This window comes from Maniola jurtina, chromosome 2 (genome assembly GCF_905333055.1).
Source record: "Maniola jurtina chromosome 2, ilManJurt1.1, whole genome shotgun sequence".
Lineage (NCBI taxonomy): Eukaryota > Metazoa > Arthropoda > Insecta > Lepidoptera > Nymphalidae > Maniola > Maniola jurtina.
The window spans coordinates 7424184-7445254 of record NC_060030.1 but is presented as its reverse complement, the minus strand read 5'-3'; the positions used below and the strand labels follow the sequence as shown (position 1 = coordinate 7445254).

Here is a 21071-nt window from a genome sequence, read left to right as displayed (position 1 = left end):
TCCTGGGAAATCAAGTTCCCATGGGATTTTTAAAAACTTAAATCCACGCGGGCGAAGCTGCGGGCCTCAGCTAGTTCTTAATACAGTAGATCTGCCGAAAAATATCAATGTAGTGTGCTTATTATGTAATAAAGAATAATGTAAAACAATCTCCAAAAAATAAGTCAAAATATAGCCTAATTTTAGCTATACTAGTGGTTCTTGACCGGATGTCAGAACAAATAATGCCAACATTGCGACACGATTACAACAGCTAATGACAGGCACACAATGTTGCCAACTTTGTGGTTTAAGTACAAGATCATTAGATCAAGATTTAGTGAATTTTTGATATATTTTTAGTGCTTAGACTGTGAGCAAAAAACCACATCAAATACTATTTTATTTCTAATTATTCTGGATGCGTAACCTACTTTTTTTAAATTTGCATTTTCATGATAAGTAAGCTTTGTTACCATAAAAAACAGTAGTTTTATATGGGTTTTATTTTATTTTCTCCCATAGTTATTTTTAACCAAATAAGCACAATCTAGTGCATTTTAGATAGATTTTTGAAAATGCCTAAGTACATTTTTTGGAAATCAGTTGACAACACAGCAAAACAAATGTCAGAACTCAGATAAAACAACTGAACACACTGCTTATTATTTTAACAAAAAAGTAAGAAAAAAAATTGAAAAGAAAGTGAACTGTGAAGCCCAAGAGGTGAAGCCTCCTGCTTGCTGGCTGCCCATACTTGTAATAAGCAGCCTGTACTGTATTATGTTATAGGATTTGCTAAGTTTTATGGTGCTTTTGCTTTTGCTTTGTACTTTTCAATAAAATAAGCTTAGTTTTAATATAAAGCTAATTGAAAGCTCTGTGATTGTCAAAACTGCGATATAAATACGTGGTTGTGGTGTATTCAGTATTTTCTAATAGACCGAGGATCAAATAGATCAAAAATTATACAAAAATTCATAATAATAAATTAATACTTGTATCACCCATAATTATTGCATTCAATGCAAACTTTACTTTTACTGCTCTTTTAAAATATATGGTGCATAAACTGCCTATAAGTAAACGACTACTTATATTTCTAAGGGTTTTAATAAATAGATCTATGGCGAAGACTAATGATATTGGTTGTACTATAAGTCATGAAAATGAAGGGTAAGTTTTAAGTGTTAAGTATATTTTTCATAATAAATCCTACATAGTACATCAAGCTGGAGATAGTCTTTATCAATCTTGTTTCCAGTAGGTATACTTTTCATATACAATACTTAGTTTATAATAAGCATTTTTGTTGTAAAAGCTCCAGCTACTATAATAAAACCTAAATGATTGTTCATGCTACTTCTATTGGGCAAGGGAAAGTTGAATTATATCAACTGCTGCTTTTCCTAGATATATGTATTGTTTTTATTAAATTGTTACAGTCATTAGACATTTGAAGCTGTACCTACTCTTATTGATTAAATGTTTTGCAGATATACAGATGAAAAGTTGATAAGCCCTGCTGCATCAAGGAATAAAGATCCAATATTACAAGTTTTAAAAAGATTCATAATCAGCGATACAGACCAAATTGAAGATGAAAGCCCTTTATTTTTGGAAATATCCTCTGGAACAGGTCAACATGTGGCACATTTTGCACCTCATTTTCCTGGAGTAAGATTTCAGCCATCAGAGATTGACAAAAGTTTATTCAAGAGTATATCTTATTATGCTTCAAGTTGTCCTACAATGAATATCCTCCAACCAATTTGCATAGACATTCAGAACAAGTTATCACATTATGGATTTGAAGAAGGCTCTGTTGACTATATGTTTAATGCGAATATGATCCATATTAGCCCTTTTGCGTGTACAATTGGTTTATTTGAAAATGCAGGGATTTATTTAAAGCCTGAAGCACTTATGATTACTTATGGCCCTTACAGTAAGGATGGTGTGATATCACCACAGAGCAATATTTCATTTCATGCTTCATTAAAAGCAAGAAATCCTTTATGGGGTATTCGAGATATCAATGATTTAATAAAATTAGGCGATGAAAACAATTTGTCTTTAATAGACACTGTAGAAATGCCGGCTAACAACATGACTTTGATATGGAAAAAAGACTAAGTAAAACATTTAGTGGAATTAGTATTACTTTTACACACCCATTGTTTACATTTTTTAGTATTATACCTAGTTACTGTATTATGAAGAGCTTTGTAAAATATATACTTAGGTCACTTGGGTACCTAATATTTAGCAGTATATTTTAGTTTTAAGAACATATATACCTATACCTATCAAAATTAATTGTTGCAGCGTAACTTCTAATACCTACAGTATTTTTAAATTTTGTTAACTGCCAAATTTTTACAAGATAATGATTTATTTTATCTTGCTAAAAGCTTTAGTATGTACAGGTACTTATCACTAAGTATTTTTTTATTTTGTACCATTTAGCACAATAAAAGCAGTATTGAAGTTTTTATTAAGTACCAACCTAGCTTGATGTAATTTTTATTACATTTTGAATAAATGTTTTTCAGTAAATTTTCTTTGATGTTACCTTTACCTCTACCTACCTACCCAGTTATGCTATTTGCTTGGAGCAATTTAGCTTGTCTTGATAGTAGGTAATATCTACTGGAAAGCCGTTAGCGAGTGACGAATAAACAGTGCTCACGGGTAACATTAGAAGCGTGATAGGTGATAATGGTTTTTACTACTGAGTTCTACTGGACCACAAAAGTAGTTTTTCATTATCAGGTTTAATTTATTCATTGCGGTGTTTTCAAAACTGCAGGGGGGTTTAAAATACAACGCCCTAGTTTGTGAATCATTTCTCCGTGAGGTATCGTGAGTCATAGGCAGCCTTGGGACACTTGCAAAAAGCGAAGTTTTCTTTCCCATGAGTTATAGGTATGACCATGGACGTACTATGACCGCCAAACAAAACGTGTGTGATTCGATGGATTCGAAGTGTGATTCCCATGTAGTGAGATCACAGTTTCACTCCCTTGCTCGTTTAATCTACTTATTAAACGTCCATTACATAGTTTCGCTTCAAAAAAGGTAACATTATAAAAATAGAAGAATTTTTATTTAAAATAATGTAATTTTTTAGGAAACAAAACGTAATAGTGCTGCAAGTTTGCTACAAACATGCAAACACCCATCCATACGGTGCCAGTGCTTGCGCAAGCATGTATAGTCGCCATAACATTCACCTTTCGACGCGGTAGCGGCAACACTGCTGAGTGCTGTCAAGTGTCACATGTCACATCAACTGTCTTGTCGTCTGTGGTTCACGTCTAGTTTCTAACCTAAATAGGTAAACAAATACAATCAATTTTAAATAGGTATAAATAACAGAAAACTTATGGAAAACATTGCTTAGAAGTCACCAGTCATCAGTCATGTCTAACAGAGATACAGAGTTTATAATGGAATTATTTTTAGATGATAATGTTTCGACAATGAACAGGCTAATAGTAGCTACGGCTAATGTAATCAGTGAAAATTTAGAAAACGTTTCGTATGTGAACGATGCTCTCATGAAGGAACACCCTCTAGCTCTGGACTCGGTTTCGAGCAGACCCTCATCCAGTTTACCAGTTTTGAGAGAAGATTTCTATGAGGAAACAGTGAAAAATTTCTCTGAGGAAGATTATTATGACAGGTTTAAAATGAGTAAAACTACCGTTGAGGTAATTATGTTATTTTATGTGTTAAATTACTAAAAAAAACCTGCTAAATGCAAGTCAGACTCACACACTGAGGGTTTCGTACTCAGGTATTTTTCCGTCATTTTGCTCGATAATACAAAAACTATTATGCATAAAAATAAATAAAAATCTGTTTTAGAATACACAGCTAAAGTCCTTTCATGATAGCCCACTTGGTGTAGTTATTTTACTTAGAAAATTGAAAATACTAATTATTTGTTCATGAACACATTTCAATTTTTTTTCAAGTGTAAACATAATTTTATTCTTGAATCTTGAATCTTAGCCATTTTTAAATTTATATTTCAGGCACTAATCAACTTTTTAAAAGAATATGTGAAACCTGGCTCTTCGATTGTACCACTCAATAAGAAGGTGCATGTATTTCTGTGGCTGCTAACAAATGATGTATCATTTAAAGAAATTGGAGAATTGTTTGGTTTGCACAAGTCCTCCGTTAGCTACATTTTCCATGAGATAGCAACTTTGGTTGCAGAACAAAGAAATCAGTTCATAAATTGGCCATCCTTGGAAGAGCAACATGTTACTAGGATTAAAGTTAATAGTAAATATGGGTTCCCTAATTGTATAGGTTTTATTGATGCTTGCCAGTTAAAAGTTGGTTCGAGGAGAAAAAGGAGAGAAAAACCTGAAATTATTCTCCTACAAGCTGTTTGTGACGAGACACTTATGTTCATTGACATACATGTGGGAGAAATAGGTATAACACGAAAAGGCAAAGTCTTCCGGGAAAGTTTCATATCACAGGAGCTCAAGAATTTAGTTGACTTTGATAATCACATGTTAGGAGATGCAGACTATAAATTACGGATGAATTTAATCACACCATTTACTTGTGATGAAGTTATAACAAGCGAAGAAATGAGATTTAATGCAGTGCATTGGAAAGCACATAGTTATATCAGACAAGCATTTGATATTTTAAGAGATAGATTTAGGAAGTTGAACCTTATAGACATAAATACACCTGAAGCTGTAAATACATTGATATGTGCAGCATGTGTTTTACACAATTTCGTTCTCCTTCAAGAAGGTAGCCCAGTCAAGGAAGAAGTAGTTTTAATTGATGAGGGCATTACCATTGATACTGATGTTGTTGATACAGCAGCGGAAAAACGTCAGTTTTTATGTAATTATATCAGTTATTTTAATAATTCTAAAACATTTCAGCAATAAATAATGTTTTATAACTTAAATTGATTTTTAACAATTTTTAGTTTTTTTTTATAAACCAGTTGGTACTTGTTTGTTTGTTGGTTTGAATATCTGTTATTCATGGTAAGTCATAACAATGATATTCTATAGTAAGGATCTCAAGCAATTCAATCCTGACCTGTACTTGACCTGTATTTTTAATCCATTGAAGATTTTCTAAGAAAAAATATTTTATATCGCTCAGTGAAACAGGAATGTAGAACCAACCAATGTCAAATGAGTTTGATGGCTTTAATTCATCTGAAGAATCACTCTGAGTTGGGCAAGATGAATAGCTTTGTCTGAAAAAGTACCAAACAGATTGATACACTTTACCACAAAGTTCATAAAATTCATTCATTTAACAGCCTGTTCTATGCCCTGGCGGAATTTCCATAAAAAAACCTTTTTAGTAGAGGGTTAGGTACTACATTCAATAGTAGTTCAATATCATTGCTATCATTGGTGTCAGTGATTGATCAGCTTCTTCTTTATTTATTTATATTTTAATATATAGATAGAGAAATGTATGTCTAAAATTTTTGTTTGTATTTTGAAAAGAAATAAAACTATTTACATTATTATTAAATTAAAATGTAATAAAACATATCCATCTACAACAATAATCAGGACAATTGATAAAACCGCACAATATTTTCAATTAATTTATTTATTACAAAGAATATAAATAATACATATTTTGATGTAGGTATACAATACAATCAATTTTATCTGAATGTATATGTACATTGTTTGTGTAAGGATACAATACAGTAACTGTTTTTTTGCAATCATGCAAGTTTCACATAATAATTATAGTTTAATTATCTATAAAATATAAAAAACTTTTAAAAATAAAAATTTCCTAACTTTTAAAGAGTTTATTTCGCCTCATCTATAACTATATATAATATATAGAACTCTTTCTAAAGTTTACATAGCAGAAGATGCAGAAATAATTTCCGCTTTCTTAACAACTTTGTTTTGCGGTGGGAATACATGTTAATTTTTATTAGATCTCTGGTGGTTCCTTCAGCCTAGCATTCAAATTCACATTTTAGGATACAACTTTATGGACTTTAAGATAAGTAAAATAATAACCGACATAGGACAGAATTTGTGGAAATGAGGTTGGTAGATATGTAGTGATTTATAGATATACATATCTCTAAGAAGCGGCGTAAGCTTACAAAATACTTGTTTGCATAATTATAAATCAATACAGGTTCATTATCAAAGCTTTTAAGCTTGGAACATAATACTATGTAACAAGAGAACAAACATATTATGTATACTTAAGTATATAATATCTTCCTGATGTATCCTACAGTACATTAGGCACTAGATTGGCAACCTACAAGGCACTATGCAGTTAGCACAGCAATTTAACATGTTCGTAATATTATTTTAACAAATTTTATACCATTTACTATTTAAATTATTTTCAAAAACAGAAACAGCTGACTTTCAGATCTTGAGAATTGCGTTTATGAGAATATTTATTAGTAATAATAGCAATCTCGAAATTAAACTGATATATCATAAATCTACATCCCTTTGATAAAATTCTTCCTATAAGGTTATCACTAGGTAGATTTGAGATCTGTCAGTTTATTTTAGAGGTTGCGTACAGCAGTAGTTGGTGTAGTGTGTCGTCATGTGTGAGGTATATCTCATATACCATGAGGTATATATCATGAGGTGAGGTATATCTTACAAACGCAAATGGCAATATCTTACCGGACCAACTATAATTGCCGCTCTTTTATCTACATCGTAACAATATTTGTATTGCTCGAATGATCAATTTGGACTATGCAATAAATTAGCTAATCGTTTTATCAAAACTGTTTTGCCATCTCTATGTCGATATCCCTAAGCCCAGTCGCTATTATTAGCACTATATATACACATTTATTTATATTTACAAGAGCTGCTCTGCGAATATTACAATAAGTATATCTAACGTATGGAATGTACCTATTACTTGTAACTACACTTAATACTGAATCGACAATCTTATACACGTAGTGTTCCTTTGGTCAATAATGTAGGTAGGTACTTATAAAGCGGAAAGCGGATAAATACAGGCGGCGATTGTCACATTTAGTATTAAATGTATCTGAAACCACATATCTCCGTAATTTATATGATATACAAACTACAGGACACTGAGGCTATCATTACGTAAGACGTTTACGAGGATGGGAGGGGTAGAGCTAATATATTATTTGAAAAGGAATATATAAATATAAGTCATATATGTTGCATAATACTTATGAGTAGGGTTTAAATCTAACGGAAAACGTCGTACACAATAAAAATAGCCCCTTTAAAAGAAACTATACGTGGATACAGTTTAAAATTTCAATAAAAGTCCTTTGTATCTGGCAATTTCTTGTGTCGTAACGTCTAAATGCATTTGTTTACTGCCGCAGTAAAAATTAAAACACGAGTCTTGTGTAAACTGTACATATGAACGCAATATTTACAAGAATCGAAAGTTCTCACGCAATAACACCGACACAGTTCCAGCCGAGTTAGCTCGGTTCACTTGGCACACTTCACTAAACTGTCACCAAACACACTATCACTTTGCAATGGTACCGTATACAGTTTGTTGGGTTATATTTCATATGTAAGTCTTTTTAACCTTCTGTAAGGTTCCGCATTTTAAGTCTTTGTCGAGGGATTCTGTAGAGTTGCGTAGGTCAAGAGTGCGCTCTTTGCCCAATTCGAGGTGCAGGTTGTCTTGTTTGGCGAGCGGGCATACGTTAGCCACCATGTTGACGTTCTTCGACCTCGGCGGCATGTTGTACCCCGAGTTCACATTTAACGGAGTCTCTAATGGGCTGAGCCTGAAATCAACATGATATTGGTTAATACAATTCAACAAAGGACATGTATACAAGGAACCAAAGGCTTAATTTGCTATAATCCGCTAAACCACACAAATCTGTATGGTGCAACATGCAGCATGCGATATGCACCGCCTTGTATATCATGGACTTCTGCAAAGTAACACCTGCTTCTATGCAAAGGACATGTACACAATATGGCCAGTACAAATGGGAACCACTAGATATGAGATCTGAATTCGGGAAAACTAATAATTTGTTCTTTCATATTCATCTAAATTCTAATCGATTGTTTGAAAAAGTTTGTTAAGTTGAGCTATTCTGTTAGGTCTTGACAATTTTTTTTAATATCCATAGTATAGTATAAGTATGCCAAGTATAATTGGTTGGTGATTAAACTAAGTCTCACCTGTTTAAATGGTTGTGTTGTTCATTGAACGGCGAAGTGTCCGTAAAAAAAGGATGACGAAATCGCCGAGAGAATAGGTATCCAATAACAAAGCCCACCATGAGAGTTACTAGACATGACGCTACGACTGCTGTTAGTAAAGCTTGTGCACTGTAGATATTGCCGTCTGCCGCTTCAACCGTCAACAAATCTGTTAGGAAAAGATAGGTATTATTTTTAGATTTTTAAAGTCCTTGAAAATAGTAAGTCTTTACTAATAAAATAAATGTAGGACCTTATGTACTTTTGTCAGAGTTAAATAAATTATATTAGTGCTTTTTAGCGTAGGTTTTTTACTGTAATCAAAATTCTGGCGATTTTGTTCTGGTTACGTCACTTTCGTATCTATAGTGCGCAGCGAATACTTTATCAAATCAATTTGAATTGCACCTACCTGTTTCATGCTTATTGTTACTGGAACCTTTATCGTCAGACAAAACGTTAGTTTCCACTACTTCTATAAGAATTTCATTTTGGATATCGTTATTTGGCAGCAGTTGGTTTGGTTCAGTTTGAATCGGCTTCTTCGTAGCTGGACTCCTGTTATTGTGCCTCTCGCTCGCCAGGAGTGCGGGTAGTTTGTTGCATATATCAGTCTTTCCACTCTCGATATTTTGTAAAAATCTTTCCGGGTTCGGGAATTGTCTATTCCCAACCCAAGAGCATTGTTGTTGTTTAGAATCCCACGCACAATGGGGATCTTGTAATGCGACGCATTCTCTGCAAAAAAAAATTAAAATAGATAAATAAGTAGTAAGAAATAGGTAGTAGAAGTCAAAATCCGAATTTTATTGTTTTAAAAGATTATCTCTATTATTACACATTATCTACACACTGTAGATATAGGTAGATAACAAAAACAGAAAATTTCTTTGTTTTATAATTATTGGCGTCACTCAGAAAAAGCAGGTATTATTTAAATATTTTTATCGAATAATTGGAATGTCTCTCAAAACCAACACAAAAAACACCAGGTTCAATGTGTAGAGGTTATCCGAGAGTTTTAATCTAAACAAATTAATGCCAAAATAAATAATTTAATTAGAGCGTGATTGCTATCACAACATCTAATTATCCAGTTCACAATCCAAATACCGAAAATATGCGATATCGCTCCGAATCTCAGAAGGAGACTCCACTAAAACCTTCGAAACACCCGTATTTATGCAAGTTCAATCTTGTTGGCCTCCTAGCAACAGATTGTATGACATCGAATGAGCCAAATATCGATTTTACCAAACTACCTGCATTAGATAAATTACTAATTTTATATTATTTTTGACAACTCAAATCAATTTTTAAAAATAACCTTACAGTTCGGCCGTCCTGAATTTAACACGTCCTCGTGTTTCTAATCAATCTTGTCATGTCAGTCGCGGGCTTCCCTGCCCTAAGTCAAATCATGGGCTATCCTGCCCTCCGTCAAATCATTAAAACCGATCCATGAACTGCCGAACTATCAGTTTTAATATCAAATCAATAATAAATCCAAACGACTAACCTCTCATTCGATGTACACGAAATCTGAATTACTTACTGCAAGTTACTTTCCACTTCACAAAAGACTAAATTCTTTAAAAAAAAACTAAAAATTTTAATCACCAAATCAAACTCAATAAAAATTTTAATCAAATGTGGGTTGTTTACAAAAAGATACCAAAGCGAAATTAAGACAACGTGAGACACGTCCCGCTTCTGAATTATTGGCGTCACTCAGAAAAAGCAGGTATTATTTAAATATTTTTATCGAATAATTGGAATGTCTCTCAAAACCAACACAAAAAACACCAGGTTCAATGTGTAGAGGTTATCCGAGAGTTTTAATCTAAACAAATTAATGCCAAAATAAATAATTTAATTAGAGCGTGATTGCTATCACAACATCTAATTATCCAGTTCACAATCCAAATACCGAAAATATGCGATATCGCTCCGAATCTCAGAAGGAGACTCCACTAAAACCTTCGAAACACCCGTATTTATGCAAGTTCAATCTTGTTGGCCTCCTAGCAACAGATTGTATGACATCGAATGAGCCAAATATCGATTTTACCAAACTACCTGCATTAGATAAATTAATAATTTTATATTATTTTTGACAACTCAAATCAATTTTTAAAAATAACCTTACATAATAAAGGTAACAAATGATTACATACCTGCATGATTGAATGTTGGTACAGTGTGATAACGTGACCGCTTTTATCATGTCCCCGGACGCGACGATCAGTTTCTCGGTAGTTAGAGCAACATGCATTTGTTTTATTGGAACACCCGGTGGCAGTACTTGCACTTCAGAAATGACGGCTGTTCTTACGGGATTCCTACTATATTCGTCCATGCTAGAATCGAACACTCCTTCATTAGACGCTACGTTGACTGCTTTTATGACTCTACCATCATCGGTACCGACGTACATCACATCATATTTGTTACCGTTCATAGATTGAACTTGTGGATGGATAGCGATAGCTGAAAACCTGTATTGCAAACTGACTCTTATAAGGATTGGTCGTGCCAAAAATGAAGGGACGGCTCTATTCATTAGTGGATGCGTTTTGATGAAGTTTATTGCAGAATCTGATAATGTTCTACTGTCTTCTACGCAAGCCCCGGGTTGCGGATGTGGCACTTTTTCCTTTGGCAATTGCAACCAATTCGAGTTCATGTTCTTTTGGCCCTTAAATGGTCCTTCGAAAGCGTCTAAAATATCCCTCATAGCAAAGGCGCATACTGCTGATCCACCGATTGCATTTTGTGGTGTTGTAAACACTGCGTAGACTATATCGTTGCGACTGCTGCCACTTCCATAAATGCCATTGATAATTTCGGTAGTTGCCTCTGTAAGAATATGAACAATTAGTTGACCTCAAAACAAACTCAAAATCATTTATTCAGAGTAGGTACTAATACACCTTTTGATAGTCAGAATTGTTAGATTTGTAAGGATTAGAAAGATTAGGTCTGAAACCTTGAATTCATAGTCATTTTAGCGGCGAAATTGCTATCAATTAAAACTATTTTATTGTAATAGATAAAATAAATTACTAGAATTAAGAAGGATAGGCTAATTAATAAAACTTACGGATTTCATCAAAATAGAACGGATACTCTCCGGGTATCGAGCAGTTCAATCGGGCTTTGAGAAATGAGGTCCATCGATCGTTGAAAGGGTGCGGGCCGCCTTTATCGTTCAAACAAACTCTCGCTACTCTCGAATATACAGCCTGTAAAATAACTATTGATATTAGGTAATTCATGAAAAACTTCTAGATATTAAAACGAAAACACAACAGCCTACAAATGCAATCCTTGTTGTGCTAATATAATTATTTATTATACTTTCAATCTAACTGTATGTTATCATTTTTATTTATTCTTTCTTTGACTTAAAATCATATAGACACATAAATTTCATAAATAAGTACTTGCCTAAATAGATGTAGAAATATATAGCATACAAACATACTATGATTATTTCTTATTGAGGTAAAGATATAATAAAATTTTCATTTGCATTAATACTGACCTTTCCACAGTTCATGTACTCCACTGCAGTTTCTCGGTAAAAAAAGTATGCGTGGCTCGTAGATGAAACAGCTCCAACGAATGAGGGATCATTCAGTAATCGTAAATCGGAATGTTCAGTTCGCACTGGTTCCCTATATATCAAAGGTTCCGAGCCTGAGAAATCTGCCGCTGTTGCAGTATAAAGTTGGCCATCTGTAAAGAATATAAGAAAAATATTAACCATAGCACCATTACTACTTCTTAATGTCTTTATCCCACGCTACGTGGGGTCGGTATAATATATGTTCATATGAACTCTTCCACTCCTGCGCATTATTCACCCTTTTACACGCATATATCCTCTTTCACGCAATCCATCCATCTTTTCTTTGGTCTTCCTCTCTGTTTTCCTTCCACAAAAATTATTTAGAATCTCTAAAGGGGTACGGATTTAGTCCCTTAATCATATCGGAGATTAATATTATGTATATATCTTTGGTATGTCAGTAAAACTACAACTCCGTTGCGTAGGTAATTAAATATTTTGTAGGTATTTAAGATAAATTAGTGTAGTAATTCATTCATAGTCGTGAGTCGGCGCGCTGTTTTGTGGTTTCTATGACTCATTTGAGTCATTAGAGGTAAGAATACGTACGTGTTGTCTGCTTTTGTGATTATGTCTTACGGGGTATTTCGTAAGTCACAGCATTATGAGTTACGAAATAATAAAGTAGATAATTAGCTACCGTGAATTTAAAGTGTCTTGATGGTCAAAAACATCAAAGTCAAAGCTTTTTATTCAAATACCATACCTTCCTGTACACTTTTTACTGTCAATTGTTGAATGTATTGGATACTTTGATAATATAACTTGTAAGTAATTATGATCATCTAAATATTTAAAAGGAAAAGCTGACTGATTGATTGACTAACTGACTCGCTGATCTATCAATTTGTATGAAATTTGGTACCGAGGTAGCTTGTGTCCCTGTAATTGACAAGGGCAACTTTTTATCCCGGAAAATCAAACAGTTCCCACGGGATCTTTAAAAACCTAAATCCACGCGGACGAAGTCGCGGGCATCCTCTAGTCCATTATATTGTAATAAGTATTCAATAAGTTTGCGTTTTTAAAAAACTTTGAACTTGATGAGGGACATTGCCAATATTGTTTTCTTGTAGCTTAATATAATAAACACTTAATACACACTTGCTAATACAAATACAAACTTGCTAATAAATTAATTGCTAAGTTTATTTAGCCTAGAAGCCAAAGAATGTGAAATGTGTGTCAATAACTGTTCGAGTTATCTTTATAAGATAGCCAAGCGGTGAGTTGCGAGTTTTGAAGCTTACAGCTAAAGCCTAATGGGCAAAAACGAGCTAGAGTGGTAATTTGACAATCATCAAGTCATTCAAGTCATTCGTCCAATAAAAATGCAACACAATAAAGAATTTAACGGTTTCTAAGATGACTATCAACGCTTTTGTCTTGCTTTTAAGCTTAACTGTAATCCGGGTAGTTAATAAGCATTTGTTTTAGAGCGGTACCGTTGTTCTACGTTACTGTCACTCGAATAACAGCACACTGAATCTCAAAGCTGCATAGAAATTGGATGTAACTGTAATGGTAATAAAATCGATCCATATCGAAATTCGTGCGTCGTGCTCGGCACAACCCTCTCAAGCTAGCGGCGCGGGCGCTGTATTGTGCCATCTCCGTCACTGATCATTATGATTTAACTGGAATATATTTAAGCACGTACAACAATACCCAATCTAATATTTTCTATGCCCGGCATCTAACCAGCCAGGGTATGTAGATCTGGTTGATTACAAGGTTTATGACGTAGGGACTTTCGTTTGATTTTCGCAACTGGTTAAAGAATTAAGAATAATAATAATAACGATTGATAGTTTTAGGTGTTCCAGATGTTAGGTAGTCTAGTCTAGGTGTTATTACAGAGAACAACGTTTAACGTAAGTACCTACTTTCTGGCGAACCTGACAAACCTCTAACCAGTTGATCACCCATCCATTTACCGACTTGGTTGAACAACATTGTTTACTCAGCCCAATCAACTCATACGCTGTCGTAACTAGGCCACAATCGCCCCAAAACAAGAATAAGAATAATATGTTACGTTTTTTAATCTGGGTCTAAAAATTGCTTACCAGTGAAAATTGCAGTGGAGTTATGTTGAGGGCTGTACGGACATCTGCCAGTGCCGTCAAATTCTTCGAGATGGTGGTTCGGTGGGTGTCGCGCATATCTGCGGCACATCGGCTTGAAGGCGTTGGTGCCACACACGAGCAGGCGTCCATGAGCTCTCGTCGCTACCCGCAAGTAGTTCTGGCAATCGTCCGCTGTCTTCCCTTTTAGCTGGCAAAGTTCTCTGTGGGCATCTGTGGACTGCCATTCTAACCGCTGTAAATAAAAGAGAATTCGAGGTTACATGAATAAAACAATGCGAAAGTGAAACAAAACAATTTCGGGTACACAAAACGTTAATTTGTTTGGGGAATACCCGAACCGTGTGGGAATAACGACAGAAATAAGCTGCGTTTGATGATGCTGAGATAAAACGGAAACCATGAGATACTTGATGAATTATTATACTAGGCAATTCTATAGGTATCCAGTATCCACCTATTATTCGTTAGCATGTTTTATTACCGGTTTTTCAATCATAAAGTTGAAAACAGTTAAAAAGATTTAGTTTCATTTGATTTAGTTTGTGCATTATTTTGCCGCGAATACTAAAACGAATAATGTTAGTTACCTACTATTGATTCGGTCTTTATAGCCATTCTATTACAATAATAAACCTGCTGCTTCTTTATGTTAGGTACTTACGGTTATTTTTTAGTTGTTTGTATATTAAGCGGTCTGGAGCGGCGATATCACCGTCATGCAATGCGAATAATTTGACAGAATTGCTCCAGTCACGTTATACATTTTGTGATGGATGTGCACGCGAGGCAAAGTTTACTTATTATATTGACGTCATAGATCGCTGGCAGATATTTTTTATTTTTAGAAGTCCTACCTAGCACCGGTTCTGTTCTGTAGCATTACTTCTATGAAATGAAATTGGTAAGAAACTATGTTAGGCAGGTATCTCTTTTGTGATCGGTCAAGTGTGAGTCGGACTCGCACAAGAAGGGTTGCGTGTCATCGTACACTTAACACTTTTTAATTTTCATGGCGGTCATTATAGCGGCAATAGAAATACACAGTCTGTGAAAATTTCAACTCTACCTATTATGGTTCATGAGATAAAGCCTACTGACAGACAGACGAACGGACGGACAGATAGACGAACGGACGGACAGACAGCAGAGGCTTAGTAATAGGGGACCGTTGGCACCCGACTGATACGGAACCTAACAAGTTTTTATAGTTGGTGCGAAGGCGCGAAATATTGATAACTTTATCTGTCTGCTAACAGATAAAGTTAGGTACCTATGTATCTAGTGTAGGTATATACAAGTAAAATGAAGAATAAAGCGTTCTGTATATAGGTATAAATAATATCTAGAAAGGATACCACCCGTTGTAGAATTTAATCGATATTCAACAGGCTAAGTTACTGGATGATTAAGTAAAAGAACTTGTAATAAAAAATATTTTATTTTTTCAATTTTTAATCAATAAATTTTATCAATCCTAATAATATTATAAATGTGAAAGTGTGGATGTTTGGCTGTTTGGATGTTTGTACGTTTGGATGTATCTACCTACATAAAATTCTAATCGATACTATTCATAAGCCTTTGTGCGACACTATTGCAACTCATTCATAACACAGGCGTTAGTCCTCGCACGCAAAGGAATGCAGTAACGTACTCTATCCGCCTTGTGGCAATATATTATTTACTTTACACGCATGATAAAGGCTTGAACAAACACAACGCGCGACGTCAGGCGACGTGTGAGGGCAACGTGTCTGAAAGATTTCGAATCTACATTAACTAAGCTCACACTGCTCAGATTCATGCGCAGAAGCTCTTTTCATGACGACAACGATATTACACATAGTAGGTTAGGTACCTACACGGGTAGGTGCTAGGTAGGTATGTACTATATATTGTAGCCACAGCTTCAGGTTATCAGGATTTTTAAATAAATCTCGACATTAGTTTTCACATTGTATATTTTTCACCTTTAACAGAATACAATCACAATACGTCCGTTTGCTCTGTCGTTCCATAATGAATGAATGTCGCCTCTAGGCTCTACACCACAATATTAAAGACGTAGCAGATATTTTATAATTATTATTTTTACATTTTAAATATTTATAATGTAATTCTTTATGTACCTAATATAAGTTTACCTAAAAGTGATAAATGAGCTTACAGCTCGGCCTTCCTGCAATGAGCGAGTCCCTTCGCTCTGTTATACGAAATTTACAATTTATAGTACCAATAATAATTGAAAATAACACAATCAACTAGAGTAACTAATTCTAAAAATTAATTAAGAATTCTTTGATATATTTAAAAAAAATTAAACATAATATTAAAATCTTTGACAATTACGTTTCATCATTTTTTATAATTACAAATTATATTACAATTATCGTATCGTCATAATTATTCATATTTAACTACTTTCTAAATCCATAGAAAAATTTAGCCCTGGCTGTATTTTGTCTACTGCACCTATGGCTTCGTAGCAACGGTTATTTTTACGCGATAACGGCGTATCTTTAATGACACACCTATCATTAGGAAGGATTTTTATGATGGGATATGGACTACTACTTTACAACCAGTTTCTGTGACTGCTCATCGTCAGGCATTTGCCGCTATACTCTTACTAGGTCACCTTCAGAATATTGTTTGGGAGTGTTCCTATGACTATTATATTTTTCTCTATATTTGGTTTATATTTCTATTATTTTAACTTTTGCTTCTTCTCTAGTACTTGCTAACTCCTCCTCGGATGACACCTTAATAGCTTTGTTTAATACTGCACTCAGGATCCCTTCACTTCTACATTTAATGTTGAATCCTCAATGGTGGATTCAACTTCATGAGTTTGATTGCACTATCGAGCAATTCGTGGTTTTACAGGAGTAGTTCACGTTACAGTTTGTAAATATTTTAAGAGGAATACCAATAAGATAGATTCTAAACCGATTTAAAGATGCGACCACCGCCAGTGTCTAGGTCATAAAAATGGTGCTAACACTCCTCCGTGTTTGTTTTTCTATTAAAATATGACACAGGCTGGAAAACTCCATTTGAATTCGCCTGAAGAAGGATACCAGCTACACCTTTCATACTGGCATCCGTGTCAGCTTGGGCTTCAGCATTTGGGCTATACAATTCTAGTATAGGTCTATCAATATCCAGATAGTCCTAGAAATTGTTGCAGTTTATGTTGATTGATGAGCTTATTAAATTTAGTTACAGCCTCAATATAGGAATATCCAAAAAAAAAGTCTCTGGTTTCAATGAAGAAATGACATTTGCTTAATTTTAGCCCGCCGCCCCTTCAAGCATTTTTTTTAAACCTCTTCCAATCGCTTTTGATCTTTGGCGACGTCCTTAGATGGAATGATATTAATTTAATGCTAATTTTTTTTTAATTATCATATCAAATTGTATATACCTGTAAGTGGTGTGTTACACCACTATACCAGTGTACCAGTGTACTATATAAGTGTTTTGTGATCATGCTGTTAGTTTACCTTAAAAATTATAAATAAATAAAATAAATAAATAAGGACATCATTCATATAGACGATAGTGTATTTATTTTTTGCCTCGAGCAGTATTTTATTAATTACACGATTGAATACTAAGGGTACATTCACTAAACCAATAGGCATCCGGTTGTACTTGTATTGGCCATCGCGGGTTACAAAAGCTGTCCTGTCGTGACTCCTCTGCTACTGATATTTGGTAATACACTGAGGCCAGTTCTAATGATGTGCATACTTTGTTGCCTTCTAATTGGTCGAGTTGGTCTTCGATACGAGGGGGTGGATAGTATTCCTTGTTAGTTTTGCGACTTAACGTTCTGTAATCTACACAAAAGCGTTTATCACCAATTTTATGCACAAGTAAAATTGGACTAGCGTATGATAAGGTTGACTCCCAAATTGTCTAATGCTCGACCATCTTCTGTACCATGTTCCTAACCAACGTACGATCAGCGTATAACATGTGGTACAGTCGGTAGATAACCGTCTTCATGTCCTCGAATTCAATCACCATCTAGATCATGAAGTCCGTTCGAAAAACAATCAAGGTATTTCTTTACTAATTCTTGTAATTTTCAATCGATCACTTGTACTCAAATCATGATTACAGTTTAGATCATCATTTTCCTGGGATTCACAAAACGTAACATTGCATGAATTCAGAACCTTTGAGAATCACGTGTGTCAAAAGTGCTCCCTTCTCTTCACGATCATGTCAGGGAAACGTTGTAAATACGCAGGACACCACGATTATCCCTGATGTCTTACTCTCACGGGAGAAGATAATATTCCTTCCCTTCCGGACCACAAACCGAACCGTTCACGAAAACTTGGCCACATGTATTGGGTTCGGCAACAATCTGAATAGCACGTAATGTATTAGGATGTATTTCTGTATCTTTTTTTTTTTTTATAATTGCTACTAAGCGTGTTTTAATGCTCGACATCTTCTGAAATCTAATCGCAGCAGAGGTCTTTGTGATAACAATATCCGGGTTTTAGGTGAAAGAATTACTAATAATGAATGACAAAATTCTACGTGGAATCCTTTTCAGTATATGCTGTACAACTGTGGAATGACCTGCCCAAAAATATTCAGAATTCGAAATCCCTGCCCATATTTAAAATAGTCTTAAAGAATTTTATTTATCTTTGCCATAATAGTTAAATATCGTTTATTATTTTATTATATGTATCCCTGTTATGCAAGTAACTATATTGCCATATATAGTATATATATATTATTTACTTAGAATTGTTATGTATGTATGTTTATATTTTATTATGTTTATTAATATAATAATTAATTAATATAGGTATATATAAGTAATATCGATGAATTCTTTGCGATTTTGTACTATACAACATTAGCTTCTTGTTTCAGCAAAAGTTGCCTGGTAGATATTGCTCTAAGAAATAAGGCCGCCTTTGCACACAATAGTTTTTTTCTGTTTTCTTCTTTCTGTGTTGTTGTCCTTTACATGTGTTTTTGTGTGCAATAAAGACTTCTATCTATCTATCCAATAAGACTGACTGGGCAATAACATAATATTCAACGATATACACATTAATGGTTTATTTTTTATACCTTGTACTACTACGGAAACAGTCATCATACCTACTGGAGCTATAAGATTGGCACCAATGCCTCTGAGTACGGGTAACTCCTTTGGTACAACTATTTCTAAATTGAGTTCCGTGACCTTTGTTAACATAATGACAGAACACTGACTTTCCGACTCCAAATGACAGTCTCCTAATTATTATTTATTTTAATTGAAACGATATATTCACTAGAGATTCACTGTATGACGTAATTCAACAACTTGCTTCATTTTTATCCTTTGTGAAATTCGCATCCTTTTCGCGATCTTTGTTAGTTTTATTTGTAAAACAGTGAATTATAATAGATAAATGGCCTGATATCTCGCAGGTACATCACTTTGCAGGATATTTCATGCACTTTAAACTCGGGTGACCATGTTCATTGCAATAATTGTGGTATATCATCTTGTATCGACTCTCAAACTGCTGGATCTAACAGTTGGAATAGCATTCCTACGTTCATTCCGAAATTTAAAATGTGAATCGTAGATTTCGGGGCTTGACATAATTTAAAGATTCTAAAATATTTTATGACTTTTTTTGGTTCTGAAAACTGTTCAGCCTACGCACTAACTTTTACAGCTCTATCCTCAACGCCGTACAGTAAACAATCTACAGCCTGATATCCATAATTTACACCTATTTAACAAATTTCATTTTATTTTATTTTATTGAAAAAGGCGCACCCAACAGGTTATAAATGTAGAAAGTCTAAATATAGAAACAATAGATCAGGATCCAAGCAACAACCGGTGTACAGTGTACACAGCAATTCTTAAATAAATATATGCATCAAACAAGATATACACAGAAAATATAAAATGATAACCATGTAGATAATATGGTTTCAAATATTTAAATGATGACAAATAAGTATGGCAGTTAACTCTTATACATAAACGAACAATAATTATTAAAAATTTGTTTTTGTTTTAAATATACCTTAGCATAATATTATTGCTCAAGAGATTCTCCATATTTAACTTGCTTAACCAGTATTTTGTTTTAGTCAAGAATTCAACGTAGTCTGTTCGCAAGGAAAATGATTCGATTAGTTTATTTTTCCTTTCGGCCCACATAATATACTTTCATACTCGGTAAGCTCTGATACCATGACTTAGCTACATTAGCTAGTTTTGGAAAGGTATAATGGATAGTAATTTTCAGAACATGCTTCTACTTTTTTATTAGCCAAATTGGGATCGTTTGTTCTCTCGACATAGAATCGAACTCAGGAATAATAAATATTATTAGTGTTAAAAGTTAACTTTGATTTATCTTCAAGTTCAAAGTATATATTTTTTTTTAACTAAACTTTTACAAATGCTGTTGAATCGTCAAAATAATCTACCACTGAATTGGAACTCTTCATTAACTGAATCGATTGGTAACTTCAATTAACTGAATCATCCGGCTCGAGATTTTGAATTTACCTCATCTTCTCGTGTCTGGTCTTAGCTTCACTTCTTCCTCTTAGCTCAATTCACCACGTTCCAGAGAAGAGCTAGTCGAACGTCCTCGTTTTGCACCCACCGGTATACGAACAGATCTCTCTATATTTCTCCGCCCTTCAAATTCTTTCCGTCGTTGACGCCCTCTGTCAAGCCGTTTATCTGTGTTATACTCTACATCGGTATAGCGCACCCGCAATACCCTTCTCTACCTCGGTATAGCGCACCCGCAATACCCTTCTCTATCTCGGTATAACGCACCCGCAATACCCTTCTCTACCTCGGTATAACGCACCCGCAATACCCTTCTCTACTTCGGTATAGCGCACCCGCAATACCCTTGCTTACTCTGAATAATAATTTCTAGTGCTTCCCGACCCTGACCCTCGAACCTGGGTACACCTGGGTCTGCACTAAACCAGTCATAGGCCACTCTCCGTGGCTGATCATCACCTCGTTCCATAGTTCAGAATCTGAAACTGACAAAGAGCTTAGAAATCTCGTTCGTAGTAATGACATATTAAGCCTGCCTTTCTTCGAATGTAATAACAAGT

At 34.4% G+C, this 21071-nt stretch overlaps 3 protein-coding genes across 4 annotated transcripts in view; 2 read left to right on the top strand and 1 right to left on the bottom strand.

The window, feature by feature from the left end:
- Nucleotides 1-668: 668 nt before the first annotated feature.
- Nucleotides 669-2490, top strand: LOC123876296 (methyltransferase-like 26). Of its 2 annotated transcripts, XM_045922516.1 has the most exons (3): nucleotides 669-975; nucleotides 1074-1155; nucleotides 1476-2490. In XM_045922516.1, exons 2-3 carry the CDS (start codon nucleotides 1106-1108, stop codon nucleotides 2113-2115), a joined length of 690 nt encoding a protein of 229 aa, XP_045778472.1. In that variant the 5' UTR covers nucleotides 669-975; nucleotides 1074-1105; the 3' UTR covers nucleotides 2116-2490. The 2 variants fall into 2 exon arrangements, with proteins under 2 accessions (XP_045778472.1, XP_045778465.1); XM_045922509.1 differs by having other exon boundaries at nucleotides 670-1155; nucleotides 1476-2489.
- Nucleotides 2491-3301: 811 nt separating this feature from the next.
- Nucleotides 3302-6366, top strand: LOC123876288 (protein ANTAGONIST OF LIKE HETEROCHROMATIN PROTEIN 1-like). Its single transcript, XM_045922498.1, has 2 exons — nucleotides 3302-3695; nucleotides 4023-6366. The coding sequence occupies exons 1-2, from the start codon at nucleotides 3405-3407 to the stop codon at nucleotides 4908-4910; spliced, it is 1179 nt and encodes a 392-aa protein (XP_045778454.1). The 5' UTR covers nucleotides 3302-3404; the 3' UTR covers nucleotides 4911-6366.
- Nucleotides 6367-6617: 251 nt separating this feature from the next.
- LOC123876267 (semaphorin-1A-like) overlaps nucleotides 6618-21071 on the bottom strand; it is a 33081-nt gene continuing 18627 nt past the window's right edge. The window contains exons 5-11 of the mRNA XM_045922478.1: nucleotides 13920-14172; nucleotides 11764-11957; nucleotides 11320-11461; nucleotides 10394-11075; nucleotides 8629-8954; nucleotides 8196-8385; nucleotides 6618-7786 (exon numbers count right to left, since the gene is read on the bottom strand). Coding sequence (XP_045778434.1) covers nucleotides 7561-7786; nucleotides 8196-8385; nucleotides 8629-8954; nucleotides 10394-11075; nucleotides 11320-11461; nucleotides 11764-11957; nucleotides 13920-14172 — 2013 coding nt within the window. The 3' untranslated portion in view covers nucleotides 6618-7560. The remainder of the gene's footprint in view (nucleotides 7787-8195; nucleotides 8386-8628; nucleotides 8955-10393; nucleotides 11076-11319; nucleotides 11462-11763; nucleotides 11958-13919; nucleotides 14173-21071) is intronic.